The sequence below is a fragment of the Myotis davidii genome, unplaced genomic scaffold (genome assembly GCF_000327345.1).
Source record: "Myotis davidii unplaced genomic scaffold, ASM32734v1 scaffold208, whole genome shotgun sequence".
In the NCBI taxonomy this organism is placed as follows: domain Eukaryota; kingdom Metazoa; phylum Chordata; class Mammalia; order Chiroptera; family Vespertilionidae; genus Myotis; species Myotis davidii.
The window spans coordinates 523,009-534,767 of NW_006299706.1; the positions used below are offsets into that span (position 1 = coordinate 523,009).

The window sequence follows — 11,759 nt, forward strand, 5'->3', positions numbered from 1 at the left end:
CCGCCCCCCCCCACACCCTCCCCCCCCGCTTCCTGGAGGAAATGCAGAGAGCACCCAGTCTGTGCTGACGTCCAGCTCCTGGAGGGCTCAGCCTGCGCAGTGCGGCCCCGAGAGGGGACCCGTCTGCAGGGTGGTGGGCAGAACAGGCCTCCCAGGGCAGCTGGGTGCCCACCTGGCCCCACAGCCATCCTTCAGCCTCCCCCTTGCCCCTGCCCAAGGGGAACCAGGTGTGGTTTCCGCCCAGCCCAGCTGCCTGCCTTGGGAGGCGGCGGAGGCTGTCGCCCTCTGCTGGCCAGTTCCCGTTACTGCAGGGAGTAAAGTCACCTGCCACCCAGCCCAGCACATCAGTCCCATCCACAGCTCAGAACCGGGCCTCGGCGCTTCCCTCGCTGGGGTGGAGCGGAGCTGGATCGGGAGTCAGGACGATCTCTGCAGCTGATGTGTGTGGTCCCCATTTTCTCGAGCCCAGGAGGCTCCAGGGCCCTCTGTGCACCTGTAACTGTTGCTGTATTACCAGAGGTCCCTTCAGGGCACAAGCTGGGACATGGCAGCCAGGACTTGTACGCAGCCTCTGGGATTGGAGCCCTCTGCTCTTTCCTCCACAGGCTGCAGGGACTTCCTGCCCGGTGTTCCTAGATGGCACCTGGTGCGTGATACAGACTTTTGGGGAAAGAGAGGGAAAAGGTGTGTTTTGCAGTGAAGACATAGCCGTATGGAGTCGAGGGCAGAAAAAGATCAATGTGAAGAATGACTGACCAATTGGATGCAGACGGCAAAGTGAGAGAAAAGGAAAAAGTGTGTAGGTTGATTACATCAGAGAGTGATGGTGTGTTCTGGCCACTGTTACTGCCTGCAAACTGGGGGTCTCTCCATAGATATAAGGAACAAGTTAATAGTTCTCAAAGGGGAAGGGGTGGGAGATGGGAATGTTTTTGGCCGGGTCTCTCGGGTTTGGGATGTCATTCGAATGTAAAGTGGATTTTTGCATACATTTGAATGTAAAGTAAGGTTCTTTGTGGCCTATAGATGCCTCTGACTAATCAGTACTTCTCAGTATTTTTCAAATTTTAAATGTTTGTAGACTTAGTGCTGTTTCTGGTCCCCTATAAATTCCACAAGTACTTATTTCCTTATGTCTGAAGGCATTTGAGATTGGAATCCTATCATTTGCAGAGGTGGGAATTGAGACCCAGAGGAAAGAGACTTATCCCAAGATCTCACAATAACTGGCTCACTCAAAACCTAAAACCCAATGGACACAAGACACTGTGGGGTAGGGGAGGCCGGGGGGAAGGTCAAGGGGGGGAAAAAAAGGAGACATATGAACTAATACTTTAAGCAATAAAACAAAATTAAAAAACAAACAAAAAAACCCTAAAACCCAGACCTCTTGATTCTCAAGCACCACAGTGGCTGTGGATTAATAGCTACATTTAGAGTTACTTGCCCAAGTGTACAGAAAAATACTAGTGGAGCCTGACCAGTTTTACTCTGTGGTTAGAACTTCAGCCCAAGCACCCAAGGGCCTCGGGTTTAATTCCAGTCAAGGGCAGGTACCTGGTTGCAGTTTCGATCTCTGCCCCAGTGGGGCAGGCTTTCGGGAGGCTGCCTTCTGCATACTTGCCTGCAGCCTGGGCATGTGCCCCGAATGGGAATCAAACAAGTAACCTTTTGGTGCGTGGGATGATGCTCAACTAACTGAGCCCAATTGAGCCACCCTGGCCAGGGTTTTTTTGTTAATCTTCACCCGAGGATATATTTCCATTGATTTTTAGGGAGAGGGAAAGACAGAAACATCAATGTAAGAGAGACACATTGATTGGTTGCCTCCTGTGTGAGCTCTGACCAGGGCCTGGGCCGGGGGAAAAGCCGCAACCGAGGTACATGCCTGGAGCTGTATCCTGGACCCTTTGGGCCATAGGCCGAGCTCTATCCACTGAGCCAAACCAGCTAGGGCTGCCCAGGGTTTTAATTGATTTTGTAGAGACGGGATGGAAGGGTGGGAAAGGGGCGGGGGAGAGAAACAGATGTGAGAGAGAAACATCAATTTGTTGCCTCTAGCAACGGGCCCCAACTGGAGATCAAATCTGCAAGCTGGGTATGCTCCCTGATCAGGAATTGAACCCAGCATCTTCTGACGTATGGGATGCTGCTGCGACCAACTGAGCCACGCCGGCCAGGAACTAAGTTTGAAGCTTTAAGAACTAGCTTATTTATTAAACCAAATCAGGATTCTCTCCCATTGTCTATCTCTCCATCTTCCCTCACCACCTTACATCAACACTACATCTCTCCTTCTGACCACAAGGTGTCACTCTTGGTGTTTTGGTTTCTTCTTTCAGCTTTTCATAGATGGTTTCCCAAATAGCACCAGGCGGTTGGGAGGCGAGAGTAGAAGCACCACCTTAAGTGGACAGATAACTAGATCCAGGTGTGTTTTGGGAAGGAAGTTCAAGGTGGCAGGAGCTCGAGAAGATTAGGTTAGTGGGCATGATGAAAATGGAAGGACGGTGTTTCGGAGGTCATCAGAATCTTTCCACATAGAAAGCTTTGCCCATCTGATTTAGTTCCTGCTGGTACTGCTGATGCTCCTTTTCAAACAGCTGGTGCAGGGCGGCTTGACGGACCTGGTGGGAAGGGCACAACAGAATATTGTCAACACAAGAAACATTCAAACCTGTAGAGAATTTTTTTAAAATATATTTTTATTGATGTCAGAGAGGAAGGGCGAGGGAGATAGAAATATCAATGATGAGAGAGAATGACTGGCTGCCTCCTACATGCCCCGCATTGGGGGTCGAGCCCACACCCAGGCATATGCCCTGACTGGGAATCGTGGGAATCAACTGTGACCTCCTGGTTCATAGGTCGAAGCTCAACCACTGAGCCACACTGGCTGGGCTGTAGAAAAATTTTTTTGAGTTTATTTGAGCCAAACTGTTGATAATTGCCAGAAAGCAAAATCTCAATGGACTGAGAAAACGCTCCAGAGAATGCCAGTTTTGCATCTTATTTTACACATTACAATCAAAAGAGAAGACGTAAGTGGGTTATATGAAATTCATTGGCAGACTTAACTAAGGTGAAAATTGATCTTTTTCAGGGAAGATTCTATTCTAGGACATGATCACCCACCATAAACTTTTTAGTTAAAAAGTTTTGTTTTGTTTTTTTAATCCTTACCGGAGATCATACTCTGAGAGAGGAAGGGGGAGAGAGAGAGAAACATCTATCAGTTGCCTTCCATATGTGCCCCCACCAGGGATCGAACCCACAACCCAGGTATGTGTCCTGACCAGTAATTGAACCGGCAACCTTTCAGTGCACAGGACAACACTCAATTAACTGAGCCACTCAAGCAGGCTGGTTAAAAAGTTTTAATTTCAGGCCATTCTTTGCGGTTATTTTAAGTCTCTGAGTTTGTAAGGCTGCCGTATGCAGGCCTTCCCTGAACTTAGTTTTAGTAAGTGGCCCCTTTCCATCCACAGTATGATGTTGCCCTCTGTTTACCCCCCTTTCTCATTCTCTCTCCCAGCTTGCTTTCCCGTTGTTTTATCATGTCCTCTGGGGTCTGGACTTAGCTGTGACATAAAGCTAGGCAGGAACATAGAGGCTACACCATTGAAGGAGAAGCTTATCCAGTTTTTTTCTCCAGGGGGAAGCCCCATGTTCAGCAAATATTTGCTGAGAACATATCATGAACCAGGAACTCTGCTAGGCACCTGGGGTACAAAGAGGGTAACATGACAACAATTGGGGGGGACCCCAGGGAGAGAGATTTTGAGAGGCAGGTGCTGGGCACTAAAGCAGTTTTGAGTCTCACCAAGATGAGAGAAGCAAGGGCTCCAGGGGTGGGCAAACTTTTTGGCTCGAGGGCCACAATGGGTTCTTAAACTGGACCGGAGGGCCGGAACAAAAGCATGGATGGAGTGTTTGTGTGAACTAATAGAAATTCAAAGTAAACATCATTACATAAAAGGGTACGGTCTTTTTTTTCAATAGTTTTATTCATTTCAAACGGGCCGGATCCGGCCCGCGGGCCATAAGTTTGCCCACGGCTGGTAGACTGAACTTTGAAACTTTGTAATATTCCATCTGCAGCTGAATGCAAAGAATCAGTAAAAAGGTGCTTAAGGCATGTAAGAGTTAAAGAGTTATTGCTCTGGTGCCAGAGTGAAAACCTCAGAGGAAGGTAATGGCAGGGTGAGTAGTAGCGGAGATTAAGAGTTTGGGAATCGCAGTGCGCACAGCACAGAGCAGTAGTAGATGAGACTTAAGGTCATCCTTGCTAGAGCTCACCATCAATAGTTGCTTGTTGGCCAGTGCCAACTCCTGTACCATGGCATCCTGAATCCTCAGAGTAATATAAGGGTTTCTCCTCTGGCTCAATGTCGTCTGCCACTGACAGAGTGTGTGTGCATTTCGCCACCTGCCCCAGGTATGGAGGGAGGGTTAGAATGGGTTACAGTTAGGACTGGAGACAAAAACCCCTCAGTGTGTCTGCTTTTTTTTTTTTTTCAGAGAGGAAGGGAGAGGGAGAGATAGAAACATCAATGATGAGAAAGAATCATTGATCGGCTGCCTCCTGCATGCCCCCTCCTGGGGATCGAGCCTGAAACCTGGGCACGTGCCCTTGACAGGCATCGAACCCAGGACCCTTCAGTTCGCAGGTGGATGCTCTATCCACTGAGTCAAACCGGCTAGAACAGTGTGGTAGCTTCTTCACCAAAATCTTTGTGATAGTGTCAGAAGACTGCCAACTCCTTGAAAGGGTACCTAGAACAGACTTAGAACCTTGTATAAAGTACATTTTGTCATTTAATCATCATAGCAAGCATGTACCATAGATATTAATTTTTTAAAAATATATTTTATTGATTTTTTACAGAGAGGAAGGGAGAGAGATAGTTAGAAACATCGATGAGAGAGAAACATCGATCAGCTGCCTCCTGCACATCTCCTACTGGGGATGTGCCCGCAACCCAGGTACATGCCCTTGACCGGAATCGAACCTGGGACCTTTCAGTCTGCAAGCCGACGCTCTATCCACTGAGCCAAACCAGTTTCGGCTAGGTATTAATTTTTATATACAGACAAGGAAACTGAAATTTCAGGTGTGTTGCACAAGGTCACTTAATAGCAGACCTGCATATCAAATCCAATCTAAGGATTAACTCCTTCCATCATACCAGTGATTCTCAATCCTGACTAGACACATTTTTGGAAGATTAATGTTTTTTTAATACAGATAAGGAATACACATATGCATCATATATGCCTACATAAATACATACATATATATGTATCCTCTGCTCAGATAACCCCCGAGATTTTTAAAAAAATATTTTTGATTTCAGAGAGGAAGGGAGAGGGAGAGATAGAAACATCAATGATGAGAATCATTGATTGGCTGCCTCTTGCACGCCTCTTATAGGGGATCGAGCCTGCAACCCAGGCATGTGCCCTTGACTGGAATCGAACCTGGGACCCTTCAGTTCGTAGACCAATGCTCTGTCCACTGAGCCAAACCAACTAGGGCCCCAGAGATTTTTTTTTAAATCAAGTATTTTTTACAGATTACTAGAAAATTAAATTCATACAGAAATATAGTGTGAAAGCTTCATTCTTCTGCTCCAGTACAAAGCTATCAGTTTCTTGTGTATCTTTCCAGAAAATGTTTATATCAGATATCAGCAAATACATCTTTTAATTTTTTCATAAAAGCATATTTATATAGGCAGCATGACTTAACAATTTGGACTTTTCGTATCAGCACACAGAAGTTTTGCTTCATTCTGTTTAAAAGCTGCCTAGCATTTTTGTATCATAATATACCTAGCTGGGTGGTTTCTACTTTTTCACTTGTATTAACAATTGAGTTTAGAGAGGAAGGGGGAAGGAGGGAGGGAGGAGAGAGAGGGAGAAAGAGGAAGAGAGGGGGGGGGAGAGAGAGAGAGAGAGAGAGAGAGAGAGAGAAAGAACATCAATTGGTTGCCTCCTGCAGGGATCAAACCTACAATCTGGTATATGCCCTGACCGGAAGTCAAACCTGCCTCCTTTTGGTGCACAGGATGATGCTCCCACTGAACCACACTGTCCAGGACTGCGTACCTGTGCTTTTTAAAAAGTTCCTCCAGGTAAAGGATATATACAGCCTAGGCTTTTGAATCTTCTCACCCATTCAACAAATACTGCATACCTATCACATGATTAGTACAATGCCTGGCAACAAATACTTGCATTCTCTTTAAAATATAAAACAAAAACCTAGCTGGTGTGGCTCAGCAGGTGAGTGTGGACCCAGGAACCAAGAGGTCGCTGGTTCAATTCTTGGTCTGGGTACATGCCTGGGTTGCGGGCTCCATCTCCAGTGGGGGTGTGCGCAGGAGGCAGCCGATCAATGTTACCCTCTCATCCATGTTTCTACCTCTGTCCCTCTCCCTTCCTCTCTTTCTAAAAATCAATTAAACATTTAAAAAGTAAATAAAAATAAGACAACAAAAACTCCGATTTTCCTTTAGAGAATGGTAAGGGACAATAAAAACCATTGTCTAGGCACTGGCTGGTGCTGCTCAGTTGATTGGAGCATTGTCCCATACACCAAAGGTTGTGGGTTCGAATCCCAGTCAGGGAACACATTTAAGTTGCAGGTTTGATCTCCAGTCTGGGCACCTTTGGGAAGGCAACTGATTGATGTTTCTCTCTCACATTAACATTGCCCTCTCCCTTCCCTTCTCTTTAAAAAATCAATAAGCATGGCCTCTAGTGAGGATTAAAAAACAATCACCATTGTCTATACAGCTTAACATAGTGGGCACTAGGAGGCTAGCTCTGGCCCCCTTCACACCGGTTTTCCTTTTTAAAAAAGTATGTTTTATTGATTTTACAGAGAGGAAGGAAGAAGGACAGAGTTAGAAACATCAAACATCAATGAGAGAGAAACATCGATCAGCTGCCTCTCGCACCCTCCCTGCTGGGCATCGAGACTGCAACCAAACTACATGCCCTTGACCAGAATCAAACCTGGGACCCTTTAGTCTGCAGGCCAATGCTCTATCCACTGAGCCAAACCGGTTAGGGCCTGTTTTTCTTCTTGATGAGCCCCTAGAAAGATGATCCAGAGCTGAGAGATGGCTCAGAGAGTACAAGAGGGTAAAAGGTTAAGCTGAAGAGTAAGGGAAGAAATAGAAGCAGAGATTACCTGTTAATCATCTTCTTAAGTATCAGGTACCTTTGAAAACTCTGCAAGAAAAGGGAGTTCTGTTGATCTGCTTTCTATCTCCAGTTCCTCACCCCTAGTGCCCTGCTCTAGTGGGAGACACACAGATCTTTCTCTTTTGAGAGAGGCTAATTTTCTAGGGGAGGTGGGAAGAAAGCTCTACGCCTTTCAGAACGGATCAAAGAGCATAGGTAGGAGTTATGACACACATAAATACTATGAGCCAGGCATAGTATGTGCCAGATACAGTCTCCCACTTCTGTTACTATCCTTGTTCCAAGGGCCTCTCTCCGAAGGGCCACTCCTGGTAAACTTATCTGGAAAAGCCCCCCCACCCCAGCTTCTCCTTCCAACTCTGCATACGCTTTCTGTCTTTGCCAGGTTTTCCGTAGACATGTTTGTAGACTTTGTCTGATGTGTCTGGGGAGGCGGAGCAGGCTCTTTCTGTTTGGTTCAGTAACCAAGGTTTCAGTAGTCATAGCAACATTTTTGCCTCCAACAATGACCCTACAGGTAGGAGTTGATTGGTCACCTGGGCTGATGCCCGAGACACCTGAAAGAATCCTGGTTCTCGTGTTCTATTAGTGACACAGGCAATTTTATGAGCAAGGACCAGAGTCTCAATTTTAAGATTTCTTCTGTTGGGATCCCAAGGAGTATCTGTGTGGTCCCAGATCCAGGGTTCAGTCCTATCAGTTCTCTGAAGGCAAGTCCTCATGCTGTATCCTGAGGCAGGTGCAGAGAGCGTATCAGAGGCCTGTTTTACTAAAAGGCAACTGTAAATGAATGAATCATATACTTTATTGTTCAACTGTTCATTTTATTAATTTATAAAGTCAGACCAGTGCATTGGTCTGACCATTCTTCGCTGTCACCCCAACTCTCTCACCCTTGGGATTATAGTCTAGAAAGGGGCAGATGATCAAAACCAAGTGAGGATTTTTAAGGAAGTCCTGACAGAAACATTAAGAAAAACATCTTAATTCAACTCCAGAAAAAAAGTGCTACCAAGGGAAAATAAAGTCTTAACTGGTGTTTTGAAAGTGGCCATAAGGAAGGTTTGGAGAATGATTCTCTAGGCATGAGGTCTAAGAGCTGTGGACACGACCGGGAGCTTCAGCTGATCCGTCTGGGCCTGCGGATCCAGATGACCTGAGGGCACCCAGCAAGCACAGTGCAGTCTCTCTGGCTCCATAACAGCAAGTGCTTGAGTGCCATCACAGAGTGCTCTCTAGCGTGTTATAGTTGTCCTTAAAGCTCTTCAATTCAAGGAAGTGCTTGGCACGCTTGCTCTTCTGGCTGGAGGGGAGGTATGTCACCTGGATGGTTGTGGGGGAGACTTCAGGAGACTGGGTTAGGTCTTTGGCTGCTGACTGATGCTGTCGCTGGGAGTTCCCACTTCGTGCTTTGACCCTGAAGAACACAGAGGGCAGGTCACAGACAGAATGAGGACGAATGAAAGAACAGAATTCGAGGCTCATCCATCCCATAAATGCAGTTGTAGCACAAATGGTCTCTATCCTATTTTATAAACTGATTACTAAAATCCTACCTGGCAGCTTAGAAATAGCAGAGTAACCAATTTTCCCACTGAGTCCCTGCCTCTGGCCCAACCTTTTCATCTCACTACTCTTAAAGAAAACTTTTAATTCTGGTGAGTCGCCTAATGTGTGTATGCCACTAATATTTTCCCAGTCCAGAGAGAATCCCTTGAGAATGGAATATCAAATAATAAGAATAAAAGTAACTACTGAGTACTGATCACATTAGGACATTAAACTTGGTGCTTTCCTCACATCTAATTTACTAATATCTCAATATTCTTACATTGTGGGATCATTTCATTTTTCAGATTAGGAAACTGAGAGTCCATTAAGTAACTTGCTTGAGGTCACAAAGCTATTAAGTGACAGAAAGCTGGGATTCAAACCTAAGTTAGTCAGGTCTCAGAGACTATACTATTTTTCACTACATCCACTGAACTTTTCTAGAAGCTAGAAATCAAAGAGACTGAATTAAAAAATTTTTATAGTAAAATAAACATAAAAGTTGCTATTTTTTGTGTTTAAATCTTAACTATTTTTTATAGAACCTTATTGATTTTTTAGAGGAAGGAAGGGAGAGAGGGAGAAATATTGACTTGAGAAACATGAATGGTTTGCCTCCTGTACCTGCCCCAACTGGGATTGAACATACAACCTAGGTATGTGCCTCTGGCCAGGAATTGAACCTGTGACCTTCCCGTAGACAGGACAACAATCCAAACAAATAAACCACTCCAGCCAGGGCCCATCTTAACTATTTTTAAATGTTTACAGTTTAGTAGTGTTAGGTACATTTACATTATTGTGTGACTAATATCCAGAATTTTTTTCATCTTGCAAAACAAACCCTCTACCTATTAACTCTCTATTCCTCCTTTCCTCCAGCCCGTGGCAACCACCATTCTACTGTCTACCTCTATGAATTTAACTGCTCTAAGCATCTCAAGTAACGGAGTCATAAAATATTTGTCTTAAAAAAAAAAAAAAGTTTTGAACAGGCCTCCTGCCTGACTTCTAGACCAAATGCTCTTTTCCATCCCTTCCATATGCTCATTTTCATTACCATTGCTAGTAGTTTTTAGTAGGAACAAGGTGGTTTATTCTTAGGAACAGAGAAAAGACAGGACAGACATAACCCTTATCGTTTGAGAAAGATGCATACTCAACACATCAGAAAACAGATGTATTCTTTCTTTTCATGCTGTTAACTTTTAATTCTAGATTGGCTTATCCTTTTTACCCTTTCATTTTAACACTAGAGGCCCAATGCACAAAATTTGTGCAAGGGGCAGGCCCTCGCAACCCCGGCTTCATCTGGAAGGTTGTCCGGGACGGTTGTTCTGCTGTTGGGCTGTCTGGTCCAATTAGCATATTATGCTTTTATTATTATAGATTTGCATAAACAACATAATGAAACTATGTTAGTACATATTTAAAACATTCCCAGAATTCATGATTCCTCTCCTGTAACACACATACTCATCAGGGGACTCTACAGTGATGTCCTGTTTCAGAGGTTACTAATGCTTAAAGTAGTACTAAAAATAGGTGGCATTTAAATCTTATTTTTATCAGACCAAGGCACTGAAGGAGGACCCTGGGAGAGAAGGCATCTCTGTGTGCTGAAAAACTCGACTCCTTTTTCCACCCATTAAAAAAGAGGTGTACAAAAGCAGGAGAAGGTTCGCTGATTAGCTCGTTGAGGCGCATCTGCTTTCCAATGTGAGCGAGAGGCAGTTCTAATTGCCTGGGACCTGACGCTCTTACGTTCTCATGGACTCTGCTTTATGGAGGCCATCTCACTATGGAAGCAGTCCAGCCTACTATACATTCTCTAACCAGTCCCCTTTGACATGTTCCCCTCTAAACTCACACTGTGGCCAGCTCACTCAGGGCCTCCTGATAGCGCAGGTACTCTCTCTGGCCAAAGACCTGAGGAAAAAGGAAGGGAGAGTGAGGATCTCTTAGTGTGGGGATCCCTTTAGTTCCCGTTAGTGACAACCCAGCTTACCCCAGTCCCATAGCGGGCTGTCTCATAGCCATCCAGCAGGGTATCAATGAGCGCCTTGCGCACACCCTTGAAAGGAGTACTAGTGTTTCGAAGATCTAGCAGGTAGGAGCGAAAATTCTTGCCCATTAAGGAACGGGGATGCCGGCCTTCAGCATGAAATGGGATTTCTGAGGAGATAAATAAATAATAGCACAATGCCACCCCTTCTTCCATTTGTTACTCTTTCTAGTTAATTTCCCAAACTTAGAAATGGATCCAATGAATGAGTTGCAGGGAAGTTCTAAAGAATTAAGAAGACCAGAGATCTGAGTTGTCATTTGGTGGTGGCAACACAACTGTAACTATACCAATGATACACAATCGTGTTACCCTCCTATTTACCCCCCTACATATCTACCCTGGCTTTAAGACATAAACTATGTTTTAGTAGAGACAGAGTATATATGATAATGGTTATAGAATAAAAGAAGTAAAGAATAGCCCTAACCGGTTTGGCTCAGTGGATAGAGCGTCGGCCTGCGAACTGAAGGGTCCCAGGTTCGATTCCGGTCAAGGGCATATACCTGGGTTGTGGCACCTCCCCAGTGGGAGGTGTGCAGGAGGCAGCTGATCGATGTTTCTAACTCTCTATCTCTCTCCCTTCCTCTCTGTAAAAAATCAATAAAATATTAAAAAAAAAAAAAGAAGTAAAGAATAATCTATCTGGGGCTTAGCAAAAGAGCTTGTCTTTTGCGGAAAACAAGCAAATTGCCACCACCCAGCTCATGAAACTTAAGGTCTAAAGAACAAAACAAAAAAAGGACACATATGTAATACCCTTTGTAATACTTTAAGCAATAAAATAAAATTAAAAAACTAGGGGAAAGAAAAGAAAACAAATTCAGACTCTTTGGAGAAGAAATAACTTGTCTACATCATTTTCTCATGCAAAAGAGTCACCCAATACTCACAAAACTAGGAAAATTCCTACGAACCAGGGAGAGGG

At 44.8% G+C, this 11,759-nt stretch overlaps 2 protein-coding genes across 2 annotated transcripts in view; both read right to left on the bottom strand.

Annotated features, from left to right (window-relative positions):
• Positions 1-2,184: 2,184 nt before the first annotated feature.
• LOC102773404 (chromosome unknown open reading frame, human C1orf189) lies at positions 2,185-7,879 on the bottom strand. The gene is made up of 4 exons (XM_006775629.2): positions 7,583-7,879; positions 7,202-7,242; positions 4,300-4,429; positions 2,185-2,627 (listed from the first exon to the last, which is right to left on the bottom strand). The coding sequence occupies exons 1-4, from the start codon at positions 7,613-7,615 to the stop codon at positions 2,526-2,528; spliced, it is 306 nt and encodes a 101-aa protein (XP_006775692.2). The 5' UTR covers positions 7,616-7,879; the 3' UTR covers positions 2,185-2,525.
• Positions 7,880-8,018: 139 nt separating this feature from the next.
• LOC102756636 (chromosome unknown open reading frame, human C1orf43) overlaps positions 8,019-11,759 on the bottom strand; it is an 11,926-nt gene continuing 8,185 nt past the window's right edge. Inside the window, exons 4-6 of the mRNA XM_015571677.1 lie at positions 10,775-10,984; positions 10,637-10,695; positions 8,019-8,632 (exon numbers count right to left, since the gene is read on the bottom strand). Coding sequence (XP_015427163.1) covers positions 8,437-8,632; positions 10,637-10,695; positions 10,775-10,984 — 465 coding nt within the window. The 3' untranslated portion in view covers positions 8,019-8,436. The remainder of the gene's footprint in view (positions 8,633-10,636; positions 10,696-10,774; positions 10,985-11,759) is intronic.

Coding starts and splice junctions, on each gene's coding strand:
- LOC102773404 (XM_006775629.2), bottom strand. CDS start 7,615: ATGTCTACGGAAAACCTGGCAAAGACAGAAAGC. Junction 4,430..7,201: donor CTTAAGAAGATGATTAACAG/GTAATCTCTGCT, acceptor TACCTGGGGCAG/GTGGCGAAATGCACACACAC. Junction 2,628..4,299: donor CCAACAAGCAACTATTGATG/GTGAGCTCTAGC, acceptor CCTTCCCACCAG/GTCCGTCAAGCCGCCCTGCA.